At 41.0% G+C, this 27,377-nt stretch overlaps 1 protein-coding gene across 2 annotated transcripts in view; it reads left to right on the top strand.

Annotated features, from left to right (window-relative positions):
• Msh3 (mutS homolog 3) overlaps positions 1 to 26,054 on the top strand; it is a 155,405-nt gene extending 129,351 nt beyond the window's left edge. For both annotated transcript variants that reach the window (XM_027401745.2, XM_027401744.2), the window contains exons 20-24: positions 999 to 1,156; positions 15,297 to 15,483; positions 17,710 to 17,839; positions 23,121 to 23,292; positions 25,941 to 26,054. In XM_027401745.2, the coding sequence (XP_027257546.1) occupies positions 999 to 1,156; positions 15,297 to 15,483; positions 17,710 to 17,839; positions 23,121 to 23,292; positions 25,941 to 26,034 (741 nt within the window). In that variant the 3' untranslated portion in view covers positions 26,035 to 26,054. The remainder of the gene's footprint in view (positions 1 to 998; positions 1,157 to 15,296; positions 15,484 to 17,709; positions 17,840 to 23,120; positions 23,293 to 25,940) is intronic.
• Positions 26,055 to 27,377: the final 1,323 nt, after the last annotated feature.

Genomic DNA, 27,377 nt, shown 5'->3' with positions numbered 1-27,377 from the left:
AGCATGCCAGGGGCAGCAAGGCAGGCAGGCCAGAGAAAAGGGGGCTCCTATGTGTCTTACAGCCCCTTAAAAGCCTATCACGGAGTCATCCAGACCTCACCTTGACCATGCCCTGACAGGCGTGGTCAGGCACACCTGTGGCCAGCTTCTAGCAGGCGTGGCTTACACTGTCCCCTACATTCTTCCTTTTCTTTTTCCTGATGTTATTATCCTGTATGTGTGAAGTGGTGGTATCACTTTATGATGTTATTTCCCTTACTGAAATAGGTCACCTTCTCATAGTCTTGGTGACCATCTGTGTATCTTTTGTAATCACCCCTCCCCCACTGAGGTGGAGCCAAGTGGAAGACAGTAAAGTCATGGGGGTACTGTTCTCAGAAAGGATTGATGCTGGTCTTCTGGAATGAGTTGTTTCTCATGAGAATGGGCCTTTATAAAAAAGATGAGACTGGTTCCTGCCAGCCTCTCACTTTCTATCTGCAAAATGGATACCTCTGGCATGTACTCTTACCATTTTGATGTCATTCGTTGTGAAAACTTTTACCAGACCTGAAAACGACTCAACACTATGTTGTTGAATATCTAGAACTTTGACCTTAATGAAACTCTGTCTTTAACAAATTACCCAGCCCCAGGCATTTTGTTATAGGAATGGAAAATGGATTAATTCAGTGACATGTAATATGTTGCAGAGCAATGCTCTGCCTAATGAAGTCCCTTTTATGGGATGAATCGTAGATACCACATGAAGATGAAAACAAAACAAAAACCCTTCTGAACCACTCATGGTAGTAGATACCTTTTATTCCAGTTCTTGGCAGGTGGAGGCAAGAGACTGAAATATGAGGCCAGCCTGGTCTACACAGAGAGCTGAAAGCCAGCCTGGGCTATAGAGTGAGAGTCTATCTCAGTCTGCACTCCCAAAATAAAGAGCAACCATTCCAACCCCTTTCTGGTGCACTACATGAAATTCCATTTGTTTGTTTGTTTGTTTCCAGCAAGACTCTGAGAGAGTGATGATAATCACTGGACCAAACATGGGTGGGAAGAGCTCCTACATAAAACAGGTTGCACTGATTGCTATCATGGCTCAGATCGGTTCCTATGTTCCTGCAGAGGAAGCAACAATTGGGATTGTGGATGCCATTTTCACACGGTAAGTGTTCATTCTCTTAATATAAGCTGAGGCCACATTATCATACAAACTCTCTTTTTATATACATGTTTGGATAAATGGGTTTGCACTTAAAAATCTGGGTTCAGGAGCTTAAATCATCTGTCATCACATATGTATTAATATGGAAGAGACCTAGGGTGTCATTTTCCTGCAGCAAGTCTTTTTTTTTTTTTCAAGTCTTTTAAATGAGTCCTTTAAACAAAATCTTGGGTGGGGGGATCAGTATCTACATTCTGGCTTAGCTATGAAGAAATAGCAATCAATATTGATGTGGAGAAAAGAAGTTATGATGTGCCTTCTAGCTTGAGAAACTGAAACCTGCCCCTTCCTATTGTTGAGGTAGAAGTACCAAACAAAATTGTTCAAGTCACATTTATTTCCGCTCTCAAACATTGCATGTAACTGGCCAGGACTTCCTAACCTCAATATGTAAACTTAATTCCCTGCTTTCTTAGCTATATGAATAGAATATCCTGGCTTTACTAAAAGGAACTTATAGTTTTATTCATTTCATATCTTCCAGTTTATCAGTTCTTGAATGGTCTATGTCTCTTGTGCTATAATATTTAAATAAATATAATATATGTAAACATAACACTATGTAATAACCAGGCTCTCCATGTATGCATCTGTGCGCATAAGCATATGGAAGCCAGAGGTCAATTGGATGTTCTTCAAGAATCAGGAGATGTCTATCTTGTTTCTTTAAGACAGGGTCTTTGAGTGGGACCTAGAATTTTCTAACTAAGCTAAGCTAACTGACCAGCAAGCCCCAAGATGCTGACTGTCCAATTTCCCAAGTGCTGGGATTACAAACTTGAGCCATTATGCCTAGTTTTGTCTTTGTGGGTTCCTCGCGCCAAGAGAGATGGTCCGCACTGCTGTAAGACCCAGCAAGATAAAGTCTGAAAAGTGACTTCTATTCCCAGAAAAGCAGTACCACTATCGACATTAGAGGTGTCAGGTTCACACTCCAGGGAGCAAGAGATGTGGACTGAGTCTGAAGTGAGGTGCTGTTGGAGAAGAATGGTCAGGAAGAGGAAGCCAGAGTCCAAAGGAGGGACTTGTTTGTTCTGTGTTTTTTTTTGTTTTGTTTTGTTTTGTTTTGTGTGTGTGAGTGTAGGTTTGCACATGCTTTGTTGGTTTCCAGGAGAGATATCATGTCCTGCTATTTATGATCATAACAGAATGATGCAAAATGTATTGATCACCTTTGGAGCGTGTTGAAATGATGAAATGAGTCACAATGATATCTAAACCAAAAATAATCATGTGTTACTTTGAAGGAAGGTGAAGTAGCTCTCCTGATTTGAGGGGAAGTTTCTCTTACAGAAACTCTGTGGCTTATTAGCAAGAAAGGATGCTATGGATTGCAGTGTAGCCCTTAAGGTACTTAGAGATCTAGGTCATAGTTAGAAATGGCTCATGTCACCAGAAGAGGGACATCTGGTACAGGATCGAAGCACAGACTATGATGTCTTCTGGCCAAAACACCAAATGTAAATCCCTTCAGATCTTTAGCTCTGCCCCCAGGTAACAGGAGGAACATGAACACGGGAACTTTTTAAACACAGCACAATGGGGACTCTATGAGCAGAATCTTGACATGGGAAATAGCAGAATAAATGATGGGAATCCAGTCTGATACCACAGACTGAGTAACTAGTAAAGATCAGAGGCTTGTTAGACTCAGCCGTTTGATTATAAAAGTAACAGGTGCACTATGACAGATATCTGTAGCATGAATAATAAAAACCCAGAGTCAGATATTGGGGTTCAAGCTGAATATTAAAGAGCAAAGCAGCCAGCCACTAGAGAATTCTCACCTCTACCAATGTTCAAGACTGAAGGGGAGATCCACTGGACCTCAGACTGTATCTCCAAACTGCACTGCTCTCCACGAAGCTTCAGACTCCTACACTGCCCTCTGAGACTGTACTGAGCTCCTTAAATACTCTCTAGTGCTGTTTCTCTTTTAGACTTATTCACTCTAATGTAGCCCTTTGAACTCACAGAGGTCCATCTGTCTCTGTCTCCCGAGTCCTGGGATTAAAGGGGTGTGGCTAGCTTTACACTCTGACATTCAGGCAAGCTTTATTTGTTAGATCATAAACAATACATCATCACAGATATCTGGTAGGACATTGGAATATAAAGTGAAATGAAAGCATTCTAGTCACACATCCTGCTTGTCCGTGGTCTGCTGGTCCATGCATCCAATGCCTTTTGCTGTGCACATGTTCTTTGAAACAGTGTCTAACAGCATTTGGTATAGTTTTAAGTTTTATGAGTACTGTACCATACCATATATGAATGGCTTTCTCCCCTTGTTATATTTATAAATGCAACTGTGTAGATATATGTGCTACTATACCAGTTACTATGCTGTGTTGGACGCATGTACCACACATTCTTTGGCAGGTATTTAGCATGATTTCAATGTCTTACAGATGTAAGCAGTATTGGTACTTGTGTTACTTGAGCACTAGGGCATAAGCTCTGGCTCCAGAGGCTCCAGAGACTCCAGTGGCCTGGGCTCAGCCACCCATCCAACACAATAGCAAAAGGCAGAGGAAGGAGAGAATCAGATAAAGGGCCCCATGACCCCCAAAACTATCCTCAGCATCCTGGCATGAGCTTTAGGTTTAAAAAAGTGGGGTTGAGGCAGGGAGGGCCAGATGTTTGCATAGTGAAGTGGTCTTTGTTATAGTGTGGTGCAATTGATCGTTTTCTCAATTCTGGCTCCAAGAAATTATGCCTGTCTAGTTGGCAGGTGATGATTGCCCCTGCTCTACACTTTGGCCTCTGTGTCATAAGTCATTCCTGTGGTAGCTTTCCTGGAGCCTCCTGTTACTTGATGGGGAATTTCAGTTGCTTAGATACAGAATGAAGGCAGAGATGCCAGGCTTTCATCCTGCTCTCAGTTACATTATGGGTCCAAATGAGGAATTAATGTTTTTGAGCAAAAGCAGCTTCTGGGTGTCCATGACCTTGACTTATACATCGTGTGCTATACATAAGTGACTCTTCCTCATCTAGTCTATGCCGAGGAGTAGAATTGTTAGGTTCTAAGGGACATCATCTTTCATTTTCTCTAAGGAGGCCACACTGGTTAGAAGCAGCAGTGTGTGAAGTTCGCCTTCATGTTTAATATTAAATCAGAATAAGAAATACCCATTTGGTGCCATTTCTCTGTGTTCTCCAGATTGCTGTAGGAACATGATCATTTTTATTATTTAATGTCCCTTATATGAGGTACCATCTGGTAGATTTTTGTTGTTTTTGATGCTAGGGAGATTTAGTCCCCTCCCCCATGTACATACTGTGCTGATTTACAAAATGCTTTAGAGACTGCATTATACTCTCTTGTCTGCCAGGTCTTCCATTGTAATCCAGTGGCTACTTCCTCTTCATCATTTTTGGTTGGCTGGCCAGACAGCAGGATCTAAATTCAAGGATCATGTGAGGAAGCAAGTTTGATCTGATACAGGAGGGTTTCTCTCTGTGATTCTTAAATGGCTGCTTGTTTAAAGTGCTGCTGTCTAAGCCCAGCCCTTATGGTTTCTACCAGACTCTCCGAGGTGGTACCTAAGCATTGGCATTTTAAAAGTTCATGTCAAAACAGCCTCAAGTTACAGAATTATCATGTGGTTTGTGATCTTTATTTCATGTGCATTGTAATTCTTCCAGTAAAAATAAGTGGTTATCCAAATTACTCAAATCATTGTTACTCAAAAATCTTTTTTGTGTCCATTGAGAAATACACTGAAGCTAAATTGAGTAAGATATTTGCATAAGGTCTGGGTCCAGACTTTAAGCTGGTTGTTTTTGTGTTTTATTAAACATATGGAACATTGGGCTTAAATTTGTGTAGTTCATAATTATCAATGGCTTGTCTGCTGTGGCTCATGCAGTATGCCATAGAGAGGAGATGGCAGGAAAGCTGCAGTCAGATAGATGGTTGGGTATCTTTTCGCTTGAATATTACAAGGTCATGTGAATGTTGTCCTGAGTCATTAGCAGATCTTTGCTAAAGTAAGATTTGGCACTAAGTGATGTATTTAAATCGGTATGCTAGGATGTATGTGCTCGTCAGTGAGATGCCTGTTTCCAGCATCATTGGCATCTAGGTTATCACTGAGATCAGATCTGTTGTTTGTCTTCCTGATATATGAGTGCAAGCTTAAGCCTTATTCAGCTTCTCAGACTAGGTAATTAAGTTTGAGAAAAGCAATGAGTTATTAGTGTGGTTAGAAAGCCATTTGAGAAGAGCAAAACAGTTGTCCTCTCCTCTCAACAGTGTTTCTGTTTATGGAAATAAAATGTTTATGGATTGAAGTATTTACAATAACTGGCCCCTAGTGAATAATTGGATGGTGTGTCACCCACACTCTTCCTCTGTAGTACCTACTGTTAGGATGAACTGTATTCAGGATGGCATGGGTGTATTTGTCTTGAAATAGAAATTAAAAGGTAATGGGTGCTTGATGCTTAATATCATTTCATATATTTGCTTTTGAGTGAAGAGCCAATTTGTTCATCCAATTTAGTTTAACTCTGCAAATATTGGCTGAACACAAGCTATGATAAATGTACAGAGTAGAATGCATCCTTCATGGACATAATGAAAACATCTCAAATGAGTGCATCTTCTCCTCAGTTGTAAATACCCACCCTAGAGACCACATGATAGATGGCATTTAACTAAAGGAGCAAATTCCTCTTTTTTTAGTGGCTTCAGGAATCTGGTATGTTTAGTTGTGTAGCAAACCTGATATACCTCACTGCTACTTTTTTTTGGGAAGTGTAAGTTTAATGCCTTCACTTGGGTCAAAGTCTACTGAAGGTTTGATGTGGGTCCAGATGGATCCCTCGTTTGTAGTTCCCCAAAGTTACTGTGTGATGGGGGGGCACCTTAAATTCTGCTTTTCTTCTTTTAAGATTGCATTTAGTTGAGGGTGGTTTTAAGTTCACAGAAAATTAAGAAGAAAGTATAGAGATTTTCCAGAGGTTCCTGCCTTGTGCATGCAGAGCCTGCCCTAGTGTCAGCCTCCCTAGCAGAGTGGTCCAACAAATGAAGCTACATTGCTGTATCATCTTCACATAGAGCATCATCACCAGTGTGGTTTACATGAAGGCTCATTTTGGTTTGGACAGAGTCACCTTCCTGAAAATCATCTGTGTGCTTTTATTCATTCTTCCTCTCAGCTGTTGGTCCTGTGGGATCATTTTACTCTGCATCTATAGCTTTGTCTTTTCTTGGAGTTTTTTGTAGCAAATAGTAGGAGCTCCTACTGCCCTGTAGTGCCTTCTGAGGCTTGATACTTTGTTTCTTTTCTGTGTTGGATCACAGTCCATTGTCTGGATTACCACAGTGTGTATTTCCTTACCATTTCCATACTAAAAGACATCAGAATTGCTTCTGAAATTTAAAAATATGAATAAAGTTGTTAAAAACAAACCTGTAAACATCCATGTGTGGGTCTTGATGTGGGCATATATTTTTAATTCCTTTGGTAAGAAGCATACCTGATCCATGTGGCACTATATGTATGTTTTGCTTTATTGGAGTATTTGCCTCATATGTACAAAGTCCTGGATTTGATCCCTACTACTGCAAGGGAACAAACAAAGCTAAAGCTAAGAAAGCTTTGTGTTTGTTATTGTTGCTGTTGTTATTAGCTATTTGTTTAAAATACATTCAGTTATTTGTCATTTATTCATTTATTTTGTGGTCTCACAGCATAGTCCCAAGCTGACCTAAAACTCATCATCCTCCTGCCTCAGCCTCTCAGATGCACAGATTGCAGGCATGTGTTACCACACTTGTTACAGGCTGTAAACTGAGAACTTGTAACTGTACAAAGTTATTGGGTACAAAGTAATATTCTGACTTATGAGTATAACATGTAATAATGGCACAGTATGTGATAATAAGTGACATGCTGTGGCTTCGAGTACTTGATAGTTTTGTTTTGTTTTGTTTTTGTGGTGGAAATATTTCACTTTCATCCCTTAGCACTTTTGAAATACACAATAGTCTATACTCAGTATACTATGCAATGGAATGCTATAGAAAATCCTTACTTCCTGTTTAAGATCCAATGCCCTTTGACTCTTACTTCTCCATTCCCTCCACACTTATTCAGCCTCTGTGACCCCATTCCCTCCACACTTCTTCAGCCTCTGTGACCCCCATCCTTTCCATACTTCTTCAACCTCTTTGATTCCCATTCCTTCCACACTTCTTCAGCTTTTGTGACCCCCATTCTGTTCCCACCCCAGCCTCTGTGACCCCCATTCCTTCTACATCCCAGCCTCTGTGACCTCCTCATTCTTTCTTCTCCCCAGCCTCTGTGATCCCATTCTGTCCAAGCCCCGACCTCAATGACCTTCATGCTACTCTTCCTATGAATTTATATTAGATTCCACATACTAAGGACATGCTATATTGTGCTTTTTGCATCTTGCATAATATCCTCCAATTTCATCCCTGCCACAAGTAACAGAATTCCCTTGTTTTTGAGGCTAAATAGTATTCCATTCCATACTTGTGCCAGTTTCTTTACTCATCTGCTGTTTGTTAGCTGCCTAAGCGATAACATGGCCCCACTCTGACTAATGTTGCAATCAGTGGTCTCTCTCTCACACTCTCTTCCTCTCCTGTACCTCCCTGTACCTCTCCCTCTATTCTTCCCCCCTCTCATCTATCTTTCCCTCTCTGTCACATACACACACACACACACACACACACACACACACACTCGCACAAAATTTTGATGCTTTTTAGTGCAGACTAGTCCTGAACTTCAGTCCTCCTGCCTCGGCTTCCTGCATGTTGGTATAAATCAGCCATCCTGCTGCTTTCTATATTTAAGTGTGTGGACCTGAAGGTCAAAAGTGGAGCTCAGGTGTCTTCCTCTGTTTCACTCCAACATGTTTTTTGAAATAAGCTCTCTCATTGAGTCCTTTCCCAGCCCCAGCTTTCTCTTTCTTTCTTTCTTTCTTTCTTTCTTTCTTTCTTTCTTTCTTTCTTTCTTTCTTTCGTTCTTTCCTTCCTAAGAAAGTGCCTTCTCTCTAGCCTTATCGTAGTGATCTCTCCTTTCTCAGTGCTGGGATTACAGATGTGCACCGCAACACCCAGCTCTAGGTGTCAGGATTTTGTAATTTCATCCATTATGGGGTAATGTTTATGTTTAAAGACAGTATCAATAGGCAGGTAGGTGAAAAGATGGGTTTACTCTTTACATTTTGTATGCCCTTTAAATACCATTTGGTATCTTCACATTTTTAAATAATTGCAGATTTTTTTTCTCTTCTTAGACTTTATGTTTTTGGATTATTTTCTCTCTTCCATCAACCATTTTTTTTTTAAATTAAAGTATGGGCTAAGGATGGTAGCACACACCTTTAATCCAAGCACTCAGGAGGCAGAGGTGGGTGAATTTCTGTGATTTGGGGACCAGCCTGGTCTACATAAGATTTCTAAGACAGAGCTACATAATGAGACCCTGTCTCAAAAGCAAACAAACAAAAAAAAAAATCAGAGTGTTTTATTCCTGAGTAGGTTTCTAACCTTTAATTCAAGTTAGACTATCTAGAAAGTAAGAAGCTTAGATGACTTTACTGGACAGAATTCTGCAAATATTTAGGCAAAGTGAAACAAATGGGAAAGAATCCAAAATGCTTAAAGATTTTGAAAAAGACTGTTTTCTAGTTCTACTTATCCAAGATATTGAAAATAGGGAAATTCATAGAGTCATAAAATAGAATGTAGTTCACCTGTGCTGGGTGTTTAAGCAGCCTGCCCGTGGATGCAGAGTCTCTGTTATAGAGAGGTGAACATTCTAGAAAGGGGCAGTGGAGATGGCTGCACCATGTTGGGAGCGTGCTTCCTACCACAGAGCTGGACACCTCCAGACAGTAAGATGGTACACTTTCTTATTCATTTTATCACCACTTTTTAAATGTGCTTGATGTCAAAAATCTCATTGTAAGACAACTAACATTTCATTTGATGGCTTAATATTTAAGCCCCAATAGAGCATCCTTTTCCCTCACACAAACATTTCCTTGTAAAGACCCAGCCTCTGTGATCTGAAGGAGAGAGGCTGTTCCATTTTCTGTCACTGAGAATGTATAGCATACTAACTCAAAATACCAAGATCTCATTAAAAGTCATCTCTTAGACTCTCCTGGAAGTGTTCTTGATTGTAGAAACTGGTTCAAAGAAGCAATCATTTCTTTTTTTCCAATTTCTGAAGCTGTGTTGACCTATATTCAAGTTATGGGATGGGAGGGGGAGGGGATTAGGAAGATTAGTGGGCTGCCACTCCTAAAAATATCAATTGGTTTTGTCTTCTTAATCGCATAACTGTAGCCTCAGTCTGAGAAGAATGCTAAAGAATGCATTTTCCATTTTTACTACAACTGAACGTAAAGCAGACATGGACACACATTCTCTCTCTCTCTCTCTCTCTCTCTCTCTCTCTCTCTCTCTCTCTCTCTCACACACACACACACACACACACACACACACACACACACACACACACACACCAGCCACCACCATGTGTTCTAGAGTTCTCTGCATCTCCACCACAGTTTACATCTGAAGAACTTGAGTCATTATCCAGTATATGTTGCCATGATTTAATAGAAAATTACAAACTCTATTTTCTACACATCCTGCTTTGTTACAAGAAAGTTATTTTAGGATAAAATAATGGCTGAGCTATGAGATGGTAAGAGAACATGGTTGACGAAAGGCACTTTGTCTAGGACAAAGATTGAAAAGATAACCTCAGCTCTATTGATTGTATCCAGCCAAACTTAAATACGTAGACATGATGATCATTAAGGAGGGCTAACAAGGAACCTTGTTATCAGTAAACAGTTCCCACATGCCTTGCAGCATCAGTGGCGGGTTAATGAGCCATCTTTCCCACAGTGTCTGGTCTGGAGCATTAGGTTCTCTAGAAAAGCAGAATTGTGACTGGACTTGTGCCAGCTCCTGGGGCAGTAGCTTTCAGAGCATTCTATGGGGAGCAGGCAGACTTTGCTTATAAGAAAGTTAAAAAGAAAAAGACAAATAAACTAAAATGATATTTGCAACCACTAACTAGCCTAATAGTAGGAGCATAATAAAATTCCTGATCAAGCATCCCTGAATTCATGTCTGACTTTCTTAAGAGCAGAAACCTTGCCAGGTGGTGAAGTACTCAGGATGGCTCAAAACTCTCCTGCCCCAAGTGGAAAAACCAGTGTTCACCTCTTGCCTAATGTGGATCAGTCCTGCTGATAGTGACCTTAAGATGGTGACTTGCCTTCTCAGTGTCTTCCTTCATCTGTAAAAGTGTGAAGTAGTGAGCAAGAACTTGTCCAGTGTGGTTGGCTTCTGCCTTGCTGTGATGAGGGCAAGTTCTTTCTATCAAAGGAGAGGAACTATTGAAGAGAGCAGTGTCCCAATTATCTATAGAAAACATAGACCTAGAAAAAAAGGAACAGTAGGGAAGGCTGAGCAGCCTGTGGAGTGCAGTCCTCTTTTGTTGTTCATAGTTTATCTGAGTCAGGCAGTCTTGAAGGAAAGATGTAAGGAGAGCAAACTTATTTTTGTAAGAAGTAACTAAGAGGCAGGCTAGGTTTTGGTTGAGGTTTCCAGAAGCATCCTCAGCCATGCTGGTCCTTAGTGACACAGTCTAACATGGGAGTAAGGTGGAGAATGGGGTCTGTTAGTCTCCTGGAGGAAAGCTCTGAAGAGATCAGCAGGGACTTTAGTACAGGAGTTAAAAGAATGAGCAATCGAATTGTACAAATTATTTTCCATTGGATGGGTTTAATTTTACCACCTATGAGTTAGTATGGGAAAGGCATTCTTATATTAATTGGTCATTGTAAAAAATTAAATTTTAAAATGTAGTTTTTAGCTGAATGGAAAATAAGGATATTGTTGAAGCTAGGTACCAAATTTAATTACCAATTCTCATATTATTATAAGAAGTTTTCCATGGGAGCTTTAAAATCACCTCTGATTTAAAATCACCACTGAAAGTACTTCATCTTTCATGTTTCTTAAAGTTTCTTTTCTAAATAAACTAAGTAATGTACAAAAAATCCTAAATATTTATGTTAACATAAGACTATAACTTTAAATCCTTTTGTTTCTTGTAGCATTTCCCACAAATGACCAGCCAGCTCATATTCAGAGTAGTAGTTTGTCCACTGTGTATGTAAAGCGGCAGTGCTATGGAGTTTAGACTTGGCACTAATCTTGTACACTTTATGCTATGTTTCTGTATAACACAGTTCATAAAACCATGGACTCGAGATGCAGATGTTACAGGGTTTTGTTTTGCTTTATCTGGTTTTATTAAGTAACTCCCTGTTTACGGATAAGGAAGTTTCACCCACACAGAAATTAGCCACCTTGTATAAGGTCCCTCCTGAGTAGCAGCCAGAGCAATGGTACTAGTCTCTTTACTTGGGTTTCTGCTTTTTGCTTTTTCTATACTTAGCTATGTGGAAGTGTGTGTGTGTGTGTGTGTGTGTGTGTGTGTGTGTGTGTGTGTGTGTGTCTGTGTGTGTCTGTGTGTGTCTGTGTCTGTGTCTGTGTCTGTGTGTCTGTGTGTGTCTGTGTATCAGTGTGTGTCTGTGTGTATCACTATGTGTCTGTGTGTATCTGTGTGTGTGTGTGTGTGTGTATGTGTGTGTGTCTGTGTATCAGTGTGTGTCTGTGTGTATCACTATGTGTCTGTCTGTCTGTGTGTGTGTGTGTGTGTCTATGTCTGTGTCTGTGTCTGTGTCTGTGTCTGTGTCTGTGTCTGTGTGTGTCTGTGTGTATCAGTGCTGGGGATTGACCCTTGGGCCATAAACAAGCAAAGGAAGCACTCTACCGCTGCACTGCGGCAGCTCTTGTTGTTTTACCTTTGAGATAAGTTCTTGCTCAGTTGTACAGAGGTGAGATTACAGACAGACCTGTAACACCGTGCCTACCTACATAGTTCATTAATAGCATAATTTTAAACATTTAACTCCATTTTAGATTGATGCTCTTTAGCCAGATTACAGCTGTTTGTTTTTGTTTTTTTTTTTTTTTTTTATGTCAAGGAAATCTCAGTGCCTTTGTCCTCAAACAGGAGCTACAAAACTTGGAGGTGGAGCTTGGTGGCTGAGCATGCCCTTAGCATCTGCCCTGGTTAACCCAGAGAACCAGACTAGAAGTAGGGGTGGGAAGAGCAAGGGAAGAAGAGGAAGGAAATTTGTAAATATCTTCTGACAAACTCCATCTTCCTAAAAGTCCCCATTGGTATTTTCAAGTCAACACATGCCAAGCCCGCCACTTCCTGTGTGTGCACGTGATGTGCCTTTGTCTATGGAGTCGTTTCAACAGATCCCTAAGGCTCCCCAGTCAGATCCCTAAGGCTCCCCAGTCAGATAGATCCCTAAGGCATCCCAGTCAGATAGATCCCTAACACTCCACAGTGTTAATGAAGAGGAGCCTTAGGATACTTAGGATACATGCTGTATCAGGATTTCTTCTGTGTTTTAACCCACTGGAGCTGGGAAAGAAGGCTTTCCTACACAGCTTTTCTTTGATGTACACATCAGTCTCTATCTTTGTGTCAGGTGGTTTGAAAGATGCTGGAGGAGGAGAAAATAATCAGAAAGGCTCCCATCCAGAGATGACTTACACTCTGATAACCAGGGTTCTGCACATGCCATTTTTAATAAGAGTGACACACAGTACAATGCCTTTTATACTTTGTAATTACAGAAGCAGTAGCTGTTGTGATCAAAGTACAGAGCAGCAATGGCAACTACAGAATGGCATGGGAAGGCTTTCTGAGCTCATTTAAGATACAAAGATCTAGTCAGTTTATATTGTGGTAATGCAGTACATGCACATTCATGTCAAAATCATGTAAATTACACACATGTAGAACATGAATATACATGAGCATGCATGTAAAATTCCAAGAAACAAACTTTGTCAGAAGGGACTCATCTAAGCATCCCAGTCTAAAGTGCTTCTTGTTTCTTTCTGGCTTTTTCATTTCCTCTCAACTGCTACGATTCTTCTTTTTCTTAAATACTATTTTCTCTTTTCTTATGTCTCAATTATTTTTCTTGTGTAGGCAGCATAGTAGCCAATATTCCAAGTTCTAGAAGTCTAAAATAGCCTTCCTTTTTTTTTCATATCTATTTTGTAAGTTTAGAGAGTGTAAGTATCCAGTTTAAAATCTCAAGGCTTGCTCCTGGTCGTCCCACATGGCTTCCATTGTGGCTGAAAGGTACAGTCTGAGTCTTCTACCTTTGTTCCCAATGAGATTTTTCTTTGAAATATTTAGGATTTGATTAAAATCTTGTCATAACAGTGCACCAACCATCATCTAGTCATAGTATGTAGTGGGACTACCTGCTTGAAGCAAGCTTTCTCTTGCCTTGGCAAGCTTTCTTAACCTCTGTGCATAGTTCCCTGTGCCTGTGCTCCATGCTTGTCTACACGTCCAGGTTTCAAGCCACTTGTGGTTCCTTTCACTCCTTGGCTTGTCTGTTTACACCTCTGGAGGTTTCTTTGGCTTCATCAGGTTAATGTCATGTCTTCCATGGCTTCTGTTTTCCTATGATCATGATTTTATTTTTAGTTCCCAGGGCTTTCATGTTTTGCTGCTGTTTCTTTTTAATGAACTTTGGTTGTAAGTCTTTCCTTCTTGCTGTCACTTAGAATAGCACAAAGTCTCATTGTTTTAATGATGCTCAGGAAATTGTATTATTACCCATTTTCCTTATGGGGGTTTGTCAGCTCTTTTCTTTTTTCTCATATTTCTTCAGGTGAAAAGTCTCACCATTTCACAATAGTAGCACAGTCTAGTGATCAAGCCCACAACAGGTGGCCTTTGGGGAACATTTAAAATCTAAATTGTGACAGTAATCATTGCAGAATTGAGGTAAATACAGTATATGAACTTTGAAAATGCAGCTGGACTGATGCTAAGTTAGCACCATTTCAGATGATGTTTTCTGTTTATTGATTTTAAAATGGATAAAATTGACAGCACTTTGTTTTCAAATGCCACTCATTACTGTTACAACTGGAGCTGCACCCACCTGTGGGCATCGGGTTTCATCTCCCTTGCAGTTGCCTGCTCCAACCTTGCTGCCCATGACTCAGTGTGGTTATGAATTTCTAAAGAATGCAGCCCCTCTCCCTGGAGGGCTGCAGGTCAAGTGTGAAGTGTATGCCTGGTTTGTGAACTATTAGTGCAGAACTAAGTTGATAAGGGGGTTTGCAGAGACAGCAGTTACTAGCATTCTATGATGCCAGCTGTGAACGTAAAGCCTGAATCCTAGGTTTCCTAATTAGTGTTATGACCTTATTCTTCTACACGTTACTCTTTCTCATCTTTTCAGATTATTTTTACACTGAGTAAACGTTTTCCCAAATAAATGTGACAGAATTACTGTCACCAGTACTCTGGAAGAAGTTTCAGGGACTTAGGGTTATATGAGCTAATGAAATACATGTGCCAGAGCCTTTTCTGAGACAGGCACAGTGCATCGCTGTATATTCAAAGCTCCAGGAGATTACTTTGTGGAAGGGCAGTCTTGAGACTTTTGAACTCTAACATCTAGGGGCTATGTTTACATGGGAACTTCTATGAGTTGCTGTCCAAGGCCCTAAACATCTGTAAGTTAGTTCTAGGACAAAAGTTTTGTTGTGTGGAAACAAATTATTTTGTATGTATGTAGCAATTTACTTTTTAATTACCCTGGGTATTTCATAAGAAAATGCTAGAAAACTTCCCTAATTGTACAAATCCTACCTCTAATTGAGTTTTAAGCATAGTGACAAAGAGAAGTGTTATTTTGTTCTGGGAACACCAAGGTGTGGGTTTGGAATTTTGAGAACAAAAACGGTTCAAACTGCCTACTTTTCCAGAGTTCTGTCCATTACCTTAGACCCTGTATAAAATGTTCTTCCAGGGTTGAATTTGGTGTTAGACATTCATTATACACATACACACACACACACACTCCATAAATTTATTGTTAATAAAGCAGTGTTTGGCCTCCTGGGAAGAAAACTTGGAAAACTAAAGTGTCTTCATCTTGCTTGTAGGATGGGTGCTGCAGACAATATATACAAAGGTCGGAGTACTTTCATGGAAGAACTGACAGACACAGCAGAAATAATCAGGAAAGCAACACCCCAGTCCTTGGTCATCCTGGACGAGCTGGGAAGAGGGACAAGCACTCATGATGGAATCGCCATCGCCTATGCTACACTGGAGTATTTTATCAGAGATGTAAGCGTTCCACGCTTTATTAACTGATACTATTTTAAATTGGCATATTATAATAACATACATTTAAATATGAAATCATTCAACTAAGCTCATTAATAAGTATATCACCTCACTTTTGTGATGAGACATGAAATCTGTTCTCATGGTTACTGTATAACTATGGTCATAGTGATTTTATGTAATACCTGCATGTCATTCCCTTTTTGTATTTGTATGTGCAAGGAATGCGCATGTTTGTGGGGTGCACATGGCCACACATGCATATGGAAGCTGGGGGTCAGCCTCAGGTTCAGTTGTTGTTCTACAGAAGTAGTACACCTTGTGTTTTGAGATAGTGTATCACCCCGGAGACCTAATAAGCTAGGCTTGCAAGCCAGTGAGCCCTAGAGAGCCTCCTGTCTCCACCTCCTCAGGAAATTAGAATACAAGCTCACACCACCACACCCAGCTTTTTACCTGTGTAGCAAGCACTTTACTGCCTTTGTTACTGAATTAAATAGCCAGGAGAAGTCCTGGGGTTATTTTGTTCGAACATTTATTTAGATGACATAGACAATGATAACATTTTTTCCCTTAAAATAAATACTTTTCATTTTTGGGGTGGTGGTGGTGCACACCTTTAATCCCAGCACTTGGGAGGCAGAAGCAAATGGATCTTTGTGAGTTTAAGACCAGCCTGGTCTACAAGAGCAAGTTCCAGGACAGCTAGGTCTACACAGAGAAACCCTGTCTCAAAAAACAAATGAACAAAAAGTCCTTATTTGAAAAGCAATGCATTTTGCTCCATTTGATAAAGTCCCACTTGCACCACCAACACATTTTAACATGTGCTGAAGCTTTAGGAGAAAGTGAGGACAGAGTTGAGTTTGCCACCCCTGAGATCTAGCTCATAATTTCTGCTGTATTATACTGTGCCAGTGTTATGACTGCTTAATGAATGGATGTCATTGTTGACCCAGGTTTCATAGTGGCATGGCTGGGTGGCTTTTGATTCAGTCTTTGCTATAGGATGGTGAGGCTGCCAGTGGATGCAGCTGTCATCTGAAGGCTGAACAAGGGCTGTAGGATCCCCAGTAATGTCCTGGCTCACACAGAAGGGTCCCAGTTTAGTGCTGGTGGCTTGCTGGGCCTTCTTTCATTCCTTCTCTGGGCCTAAAGGGTAACCTCAACAGAGTGAGGCCAGGCTTCCTCCAAGGAAAGCTGTCCAAGAGACCCAGAGAGAATAGGAGTGCCTGTTGCCTGACCTTGTGGTTGGGAAGAACTACCCTCTAACAACACTGACTCTTCCTGAACACCAGCATGGCTTAGCATCTCTGTATTTAGCTTTTCTGTGATGTCTTTCCTTAGAGTTATATAGTTTTTGTTGGGTGCATTTTAAAATACTTTTTGTTAAGTTTATGTCCAAGTATTTCATTTGAGTGGTGCTTGTATAGGTGATACTTAGTTTTTCTTTTGATTTCAAATTCTACTTTTTAATTTCTGCTGTATAGGAAAGCAGTTGTCTTCTATGTTAATCACAGTGTTAATGCCATAAAAGACTAAAAAAGGAGGATACTTATACCTATGAGTCATATTCTATGATAATTAATTTCTTGTGTATAAATTTTATTCTGGTTCTATAGGAAACTGCTTTTGTTCTTAGAAGATAGAATTATAATGCCGGGCGTTGGTGGCGCATGCCTTTAATCCCAGCACTCGGGAGGCAGAGGCAGGTGGATCTCTGTGAGTTCAAGGACATCCTGGTCTCCAGAGTGAGTGCCAGGATAGGCTCCAAAGCTACACAGAGAAACCCTGTCTCGAAAAACCAAAAAAAAAAAAAAAAAAGATAGAATTATAATATTTAAGGATGATGTCTGCAACTAATTCTCAAATGGTTAGGGCTAAAGATGTACTGGGGTAGCAGAGCATTTGCCTAATGTGTAAAAGTCCTCAGGGTTCAGTCATCAGCTCTGGAGGAGGGAAAGACGATTCAGGAAAGTATGTGTGTGTGTGTGTGTGTGTACATGTGTGTGCATGTGTGTGTGCATGCATGTTCATATGTACATGTGAGTGCCTGTCTGCCTGCACAGGATGGAGGGAGGAAAGGAATGTGGGAAGATATTAACTGGTTGTCTAAACCAAAAGTCTATGGTGGGTTTTGTTCTTTTCTTGCAGCTTTTATGAAGATGTGGATTTTTATGGTTGAGACATTTTAATTTAAACAAACTATATGTCTTATTGTTTTAGGTGAAATCCTTAACCCTGTTTGTCACCCACTATCCACCAGTTTGTGAACTAGAAAAATGTTACCCAGAGCAGGTGGGGAATTACCACATGGGATTCTTGGTCGATGAGGATGAAAGCAAGCAAGAGTCAGGTATGCAGTCCCTTGCAGTAGCAACCAGGTGAATACGCAAAACTTTCAGCTTGGTAACTCAATATTTATAGAAATATGAGCTCATTGCTTGTTAATAATAAAAGCTGTGAGCATCAGCTATAAAGAACATTTGGCAAAATTCATTTGCTATAAGCCTTGAGTAATGTAGCATGTACATTTGTTTGTTTGCTAACTCAAAGTCCTTCTCTGTTCTTCCCTCATCTGTTTAAATGACAACCCTTTTTCCTGAAGCAGAAGTTCCTCTTAGTCCCACACATTTTTCCTCAGTACTTATCTTAGGATAAGATAATCAAGTGAAGAGAATTTCTAGTCACCTTTAAAATGTTCACCTCCCCATATCCTTTAACTTACTTACTACTTACTACAGGGCCATATTGTATAGTAGAGTAATGTTCTGTCTTACTACAATAAAAGTGAATCTTGAGTAAACTGGCATGCCCATGTCAGCCATTTGGGAAGAAGATCCACATTTTCTGCTTCTGGGCCCTGCTTTTCTGGCCTTTCCAGTATTGCTTCCATCAGAGGATGAGATCTTTCCCTGAAAAAGAACATCATTAGCCAGCATGAATAAATGCAAGTGCTGTAAGTAACCCAGTAAGCTTTAGAACCGCCATCCCCCATAGCAGTTCTTTTAAGCTACCAGCCTGTGATAGTTCGCACAGTTGGTATGCTGTAATGGAAAACCCATTATCCAAGACACTCCAGAGTCCAAATTTAATTTTGAAAAAGTAGTAAAGACAGAACTTAAAAAGAAACCAGGCAGATGGCCCAAATAAAACAAAGTACTGGACCTAAGATAAGTGTAATAGTAAGCAATCCCTAAGCCCTGAAAAGCACATCATAAATTCTTTCATGAAGAAGGTTTGCTTCATATTAATCCGCATCCAGTGTGACAGAAAATGGCTTGCAAATGAAACCTACAGGGTAAACAAAGCAGACTTCTGTAGTGGAGGCAGCCTGAGGAGTTGCCTCTTAAGAGCTCGTGAACTCACTGCCAACCCAGAGCAGAATCCTGTCCCCTGAGGTGTCTGCCATTTTATTATATTGATTTAAACTTTATCCATAGACATAATTCTTAGTTGAATGATGCTAGGCCCCTGCTAACAAGCTTTTGTCCCTTCATTCCAGGCCTTCCTTGTCCCAGTCACGAGGCCAACTTGGTACTCTTTCGTCCACTTCTGTCCTGCTTCTGAATGATGTGTGTGGTTCCCATTTCTTGGCACCTTGTATTAGCGGTCTCATTTTTCCAGGACCTCAGCCCTCCCTTCTGTCCTCTCAACATCATCCTTGACATTGTGTTCTGCCTGGCACGTGCTTACTGTTTTCGCTATCTCTACCACAACAGTAGTGCCCGTGCATCAGACAAGCACATTCTCTTTTATTTGCAACTTTGCCTGGGCTCTGAGAACTCAGTCTGCTTAGCTTTTACTTTTGCAGCCTGTCATTTGCCTTGAGTCTAGCCAAATCCTCCTTGGCCCTCTGGTAGCTTTGAAAAATGCCTCTCTAAACTGCGCCAACAAAATAACTGAACCTGATCCCACTGCAGTTCCTCCTGCGGGAGTCCTCTGTTATTCTGCTCTTGTGAAATGATTGCTGCCCAGGCCTGCTGCACATCTGTGGTCCTGAGGCTGCCTTTATGATCCCCTAGGAGTTTTTCTGTTTTCTCTTCAAAGTGTTTGGTTTTTAGTATCATAGCACTTGCCCACTGGGTCCAACAGTAAGGTCATCCAGTGTAGCACCTCAGTGCAGTCCCCAGCTCCTCCAGCCATTCTCCTGGCTCTGTCTTCCTGCCCTGCTGGCTCCACCCACAGGCCATACACAGTGTCCAGTGCTAGAAGAGGAGCTCCCATTTAGGAGACTTTTCCATGTTTTTCTTATCTTACTTTTGGTACTGGGTGTTGGACCAGGCTTTGTTTATGCTGAGCGTGTCCTCTGCCACTGCGTTCTGTCTCTGCTCCTTCTTGTAACTGTCTTAGGAGCCAGGCAACTTTTTTTTCAGGTGCCTTCTAGCATCTCAGGGTCTTTCCAATCTCATTTTCAGAATTGAATTGAATCAAAGTAAGAATGGCAGAAATAACTTTCTCTCAGAATTAATCAGGATCCACTTTTAGAGTTGGGTGTGAGGAGATTGCCCTGATTAAACAGACAGAAAGTCAATTCCTTTTAATACAAAAGTTTTCTTTGAAGTACAATGGATTTTGGGTAAGCCACTACTAATATCAATGGAACTAGGTAAAATGTTCAAGGCCTGTGTTTCAAGGGGTGTGTGGTAGGTAGCCAAAGTAATACATCAGCAGCCAGGAAAACAACTGTAAAAACTTAGACAAAACTGGGTATTGTATTGCATGCCTATACCCTGGTTCTTTGGAGATGGAAGCATGAAGATCATTTAAGGTCATCCTTAGCTACTTGGCCAGTTCAAGGCCAGCTTGGACTACATGGGACCCTGTGCCAAGGAGTAAGAAGACAATGTCTAATTGTATCCATCTCTAAACTTCTATACATCTATCAAAAAAAAGGGAAGTTCAGAAGTTACTTGATCAGGGCCTGCTGAGCTAACTTGATTAACTCAGTGGATAAATGCCCCTGCTGATAAGCCTGATGCTGAGTTCGGTCTCTGAAGCCCACACTGTGGAAAGAAAGAACTGACTTCCAGAAGTTGTCCTCTGTCTCCTGCATACCCTCTGTGCCTTGCCTTCTTCTCTTACAAGCTACACCCCTTTCTCCAGGGATATTTTGAAAACTAATCACCATCAGAGTCTATACATATAATAACCCAGGTTATTATAAATAATAATTATAAATAAATATGTGTAAAAAATGTTTGAAATTTTTCAATCAGAATATATCTTTTTAATAACACTTCTGAGAAATTTGACCTTACAATAGATTTTGCTAATTTTCTTTATACTAGAAAACTTCCGGAGAACCTTTGTGGTGAGGATATAAAAACAGTGGGTTGTTTTATTCATTTCTCCTTCCACCTGCTCCCATATTTCCATCCTAGACATGCCCACGTGTGTGCAGCCCACTGAGAAGGTACAGGCTTGAGGCAAATCATAATAAAAAGAGACCCTAGTTAGCTGTTAAGAGTGATCATGTTCTTTACCTGAAGACATAAAACAGTCATAATGCCAAAGTGGAGAAGAGCATACTGTGTTAGACTCAGCCACCGTTTATGATAATGTGTTCAAGGTCCAGAGTAGTATAATATAGTATGCAATTAAACTGTAGTTTATAACTCCATTATGCTTTAAAGCATTAAAGAAAGTATGCACAAAGAAGATACGAATGTATAGTCCCAGGTCCTGCAGAGGCTGAGGCACTGGATCACTTGAGCCAAATGTTTGTGGTGACCCATGTAATACAGCAAAGCCTGCCTTAAAAATATATAAGGACAAACAGAACCATCCGTATAGCCATCTCTACTGTCTATATATAGCATATACATATCTATGTATCATATATAGCTCAACATATGCTATATATTATATGTAAAGAGAAAAAATAGCAACTCTTGGGTAATGTATCATCAAATCCATTTCTAAGAAAGGAGCTTTGTGCTATATACCAGGCTGTCATATAATGCTGGCCAGTATGCTTGACAGATGGCAGTACATACAGATGAATGAATTTTGTCTTGCTTAAGAAAGACCAGCATGGAAGCTAGATTAGCCTGGAAAGAGTCAGGACTATTTTTTCTCTTAGGGTTTGCATTTTTGATGGCTACTGCTGTTCACTTGCCTCTTCGTCTTGTGCTCATGGAAGAGTGGCAAAAAGCTCTTGGGGTTTGCAGACTCGGGTCTTCCCTAATCTGTGCTCACCCACTCTTCACCCTTATTTGTATCCCACTTTCATATGGAGGTAGAAGGTATTCTTAGTGCTTGGTAATAGACGTCTGCTTCTGTGCCATTCTTCTCACCTCCTACTTGTAGCAAACACCCTGAGAAAGCTATTGTTTGTCTGCTACTGAATTCTTAGAGGAGGTGAATTCCATTGTCCCCTTTCACTGTTGTGTTCGGTCTCTTGGCTTTTATCACCAGTAGCTGATTATCAAAGCATACCCACTTGACAAAGAAAAGACTGTGAGCAAAGGCTCTTGGTGAATTTACAGCACATGCTAGGGTCACAGAAACCATCCAAGAGCTGGGACCAAATGTGACTCGATACTGAGTTTTTGTTTTAAAGCTGCATGATCCTATGATGCTTTAGGTTCTGAAAGACATATGTAGCTCTGTACCTGGAGAGTTACTAGTTCTTAAAAGTTTCAAATTCATGTGGGGGTTGGGGGGTAGAGTTTGGAAGCTAGGATGGTCCTTTAGAATTACCTCAATTGAGAATTAGAAGACAAGGCCTCTATATCCTTTATTATTTACAGTAATTTCCAAAAAAAAAAAAATTCAGCAGCTTGCTATCACAATACATTTTCCTAAATGTGTCAGGCACTTAGGGGAACTTGGCTGGGCACCACTGAGAACTTTGACTGGAAGGCAGTCAGTTCATGGGTCAGCCAGGATAAATCTGCTTCCCAACCCCTCTCACGGCTTTGTACAGGCCTCAGGATATAACATCAGCTTGGTGTTGGCAAGCCATAGTCTTTCACTGACTCTTGATGAGTGACAGGTTTCCATATGGGACTTCTCACAGGGCAGCCCACAACATGGCAGCTGGATTTCCTTGGAGTAAACAAAGAAGGAAGGGAGCCCAAGATGGAGGATACAGTGTTCTCTGGTCTGCTCTCTGCAGTGTCATATTTTGTCTGTTAGAAGTGAGTCACATCCACACTCAAGAGAAAGAAATGATATGGGGCATGAACACTATGTGATGGTTTCAGGCCAACGACCCTCCTAAGCTGTGAAAATAAACCCTTTGTCCCACGTAGCACCTGAGCGGCAGTGCCCACTTCAGTGTGCACAGCTCCTCTAACCAGGACTTCCCTGTGGCTTGAGCTGTGGGACACATGATGTCCTGCTGCACTTGCGCCTGAACCATTCTCTGTGTATACAGAAGTTCAGTTCAGATTTTACAGTCACCCATTGTTCAAGACTGTTTTAAGTGAGCCACGCCTCCTAAACACATCAACATTTTCAAAACTTTATCTTTTTCCTAAGTCAATAAAACAAGCTGCCAGTGGAGAGACAAATGTGTGCGCTTTAACGGAGGCTGGTTGTAGGTGCTTCTATCTTCTTTAGTCATCTGATGGACTTGCCTTTCAGGTGCAGTTTGGATCATTCTTTTTTTTCCCCTCTGTATTTCATAGGTAACATGGAGCAGGTGCCAGACTCTGTCACCTTTCTCTACCAGATAACCAGAGGAATTGCCTCCAGGAGTTACGGACTGAATGTGGCCAAGCTGGCAGATGTACCTGGAGAAATCTTAAAGAAAGCTGCTCACAAGTCGAAGGAGCTGGAAGGCTTGGTCAATCTGAGAAGGTTGGAATGCCCTTGTTTTGTTCTTTGTTTTGCTTCCTAGTGGAACCTTCCAAGCTGTGCAAGTAGAGGGTGATCGTGTAAATGACCATGGGAGCCTCTTTGGAGTTTGGAGTGAAGGACAACTGTGGAACCTCTTCTGCAGGCTTTCCTTATGGCCAAAGGAAAACAGCCTTTGGCAGAACTCAGATGAATTCAGGTCATGTTTGTGTCAAGTCTTCATTAGCTGGCAAACAATCCTTTTGGTCTTTATTTCTAAAAAATTAGCTCGGTGTGTGCCAACACCTTAGCTGCTGAAGAATGGAAGTTGTCTTAAGACTTACTGAGATCAGTGTCAGTACTTGGGCCCTGCACAGGGCTTCTCTCACAGTGCATCTGCAGTGAGAAATAGCTTTCAGAACTAAGAATTCTGTCAGGGACCAATAAAAATGCCTCTGTGGGTAAAGGAGTTTACCTCCAGACCTGACAGCGTGAGTTTGATCCCTGGAACCCACATAGCAGAAAGAGACATATCTCCCCCACCCCCCCTGCCCAAGTCATCTTCTGACCTCCACAAATATACTAGGTCATGTTTCCACCCCCTAAATAAGCAAATGTAATGAAAAAAGTTTAATTCTGTCAGGATCTGTGGGATGGAGACCTGGTGCAGCAGTTGAGAGTGCATGCTGCTCTTCCAGGAGACCAAGTTCCAGTCTCAGCACCCATATCAGGTGCTCACAGCGGTCCGTACCTCCAGTCCAAGGGGATCCAATGCTCCTAGCCTCAGTGAGCATCTTCATAGGCGTGGTGTACATAAACCCCTGCAGACACGCATCCATACACAAAAAGAAAGTAAATTAATTAATGGGGGGTTCTATCAGGATATGAGTGAAATTGTAGTATGTAGCCATGAGATCACATTATCCACTTGTCACTGAATTGTGTATGAAATTGTGTATGAAATGTGTATCTGGCTTCTGTCTGTACTCTGTTCACCTCTACTGTTTGTGTGAATGTTTTCCACAACATTGTGTAGTCAGTTTATGAACTAATCTGAATATACTCCCAGGATATGCCTAAGGGAGACACCATAAGGGAGGAAAGCACCCTGTGAGCAAACAGCAAGTGACAGCCTTTTCTGTCTCAAACATTTAGGAAATAGCTGGAGTTGGCACTGTTTTCTAGATCACTTCTGTAGTGTCACACCAGAAGTAAAGGCAATATAATTAATTTCAGCCTATTTCTGTTGTAAGACAAATTAATATAAAAAATTATTGGTGAGAGCTCAAAAACTAAACTTTATCCTTCTGCAAAGTTCAAAGACAAACATAATCTTTCTTGTCATCTGATCACCTTTTCCTGGAGGAAATAAGAACAACAAACCTCTACCTCAAAGGATTGTACTGCGTGTGGTGGCACATCCGTTTAATCCCAGCCCTCTGGATGCAGAGGCTGATGGATCTTTGTGAGTTAGAGGCCAGCCTGGTCTACAGAGTAAGTTCCAAGCTAGCCAGGGCTACATAGTGAAAGTCTGCCTCAAAGGACACACATACAAGCTGGCAATAAAATAGTTCATATTTGTTATTACTTTAGCCTCCAAAGCTAAAGTGAGAAAATTCACAGGTTATTACAGACATTCATTTTTCCAACTAATATGTGGAAATCTACAGAGTTATCTTGATAAGGTGAGATATTACATTAAAATGGAATATTTCAAATCTGGAGAGAGGGTTTAACACTGGCTGCTCTTTCAGAGGACCCAGGTTCAATTCCAGCACCTACATGACCACTCAACTGTCTATAACTCCAATTCCAAGGGATCTGGCCTGTGTGAGCACTAACCATGAGCATGGTTCATAAGCATACATTCCAAAAAAACACTCATACACATAAAATAAATACCCCCAAATATTTCTGAAGATGGACTATTCTGTGGTTCATCAGGGTACTGTATGCACTTTCCATATTCATTAAAAGCATTTTTCCATCAGTTCTCCCGGTCAGATCAAAGAAAGCAAACCGATCCTTGTGTGATAGGTGTGTCTACACTTCAGTAGTTAAGGGATAATCACATACTCATCACATACAGAAAGAATCTGTACAGTCACCTGTGCCAGCTGACTTACCCACATTGACACACCTAATCCTCATGACAACCTTGTGTGCTGAGACCATGTCTCAGCAAGGAGCTGACCCAGGGCCACCATGTTCATTAGACATGGGCAGTAGTTGGACATGCTCATACCCCAGCACCACACCTTAAATCACTAACTGCATTTCTGTTCTGCTGGTATGTGGTCTGCTGGTGTTCTGCCCTTTTGTTTACCAGCTTTATTTTATTACACCAGTTTCACTTTTTGTCCTGAGAACATTTTCTAGGAATGTTTTGTCTTTGGACACAGATGGGGACACCACCAGTCTCTGGCAGAGTTAAGAAGTCCTAGGCCCTTCCCTGCAGGCAGGCATTTAGAAAGCAGCAGGAAGACTGTCATGGTAATCAATAGCCTGGGTCTTTAAGGCAGCTGTAGGCCTAGAGAGGGGACACTGTCACAGCTTCCTGTCTACCCAGCCCTTTCTGCCTCTGCTGAGTAGGCTGTCCATTGCTCCAGTGAGACATCCTCCCCTATTGATCCGATTTCTAAAATAACTAATACTTCATTTTTTTTCTCCAGGAAAAGGCTTAAGTATTTTACAGACTTATGGACGACACATGATGTAAAGGACCTGCACACCTGCATAGAGGATCTGGGAACAGAGGGAATATAGACTTCTCTCCCACATTAAAATAAAAACTACTTTTTTTGCACAAAATATGGAGAACTAAAGATACAAACCTTGCAGAAGAACTTTCTAGTAACAACCATCTTTGTGAACACACATGATGGGCATGGGCTTCCTGTTGAAACAGATTTTTTCCTCTGACAGGAGAGCTCTTCAGGCTCTCATCTTCCTGAGGTGAGAAGAACAAACACTTTGGGATGTGGAAGCTTAATTAGAAATGTTCCTAGGCAGTAAGCTTCGTATAAAACCAACCCTTCTCAGGGAAGCCTAGGATGGCAGCACCGGTACTGCACAGTCACAGGAGCTGTACAGTTTTATTTCAGACAGTTGGCATCAGGGTAATTTGAATCTACTTTTCATGAGAACTAAAGAGTTTTATAATGCCAGCTGTTTGTTCACTATGGACATAAGCATCTTCATGAGAAGCAGAGCCATGAAGCTCCTAGAAGCCAGAACACAGGAAGGAAAAAGCCATATGAAATTTGAAGGGCTAGATGTTGCCATCATTTTAAACAGCTTAAAGTTGTTGCATAAAATCATTGTATCATTCATTTAAATAAAATTATGGAATGAATACTTGCTCGAAGTTATGGTGTGACTTATTGAATTTTGATTTCCTGATACCAGACAGTTTTCATTTTTTTTTTTTTTTTTTGAGATGGGCTCTTGCTATGTGTCTCTGGCTGACTTGGAACTACTATGTAGATGTGGCTGACCCTGAATTCACAGAGACCCACCTGCCTCTGCCTCCAGAGCCATAGGATTTAAAGACATGTGCCGCCACCCCGCTGTTATTCTTTTCAACTGTGTAAGGTCCTTGGGAGCTGACCTCAGTTGTTCAACTGCTCTGTTAACCAGGGTAACACATGTGTCATCTTAGAGCTGAACCTTGAGACTTTTTGGATTCACAGACACCCCACCTCCTTGCATGTTTTGAGGGATGGACACCCAACTGTGTCCCTGAGTTTTTGTTTTTGTTTTTTTTTCCAGCACTTTCAATCTGGCTCCTCATATCCATGTTTCCAAGCGTGTCATCCTGCTTAAGGGCTCTTCCTTTCCCAGCCATTTATTATTCCTGCTCAGTTAAATTTCTTCCCCATAGTTGATGGACATTGTTTTAATTCCTTCTAGATTATCACCTACAGTGGCCACAACAGTGAACCACCACTGAATGACTCCATTAATTATGCTATTTTACCATTTTATCCATTTAGAGTGTGCAGACCAACGAATGTTTCTTTCTTCGTGACCTTGTACAGTTGTCACTGTTGTCAGTTTTAGTGTTCTTATCACCCCAAGTGGGATCCTTGTACCTGCTGACAGTCATT

Source organism: Cricetulus griseus, chromosome 2 (assembly GCF_003668045.3).
Source record: "Cricetulus griseus strain 17A/GY chromosome 2, alternate assembly CriGri-PICRH-1.0, whole genome shotgun sequence".
NCBI classification, from domain to species: Eukaryota; Metazoa; Chordata; class Mammalia; order Rodentia; family Cricetidae; genus Cricetulus; species Cricetulus griseus.
Note: the sequence above shows the minus strand (reverse complement) of the source record. Positions and strands in the feature narration are given on the sequence as shown.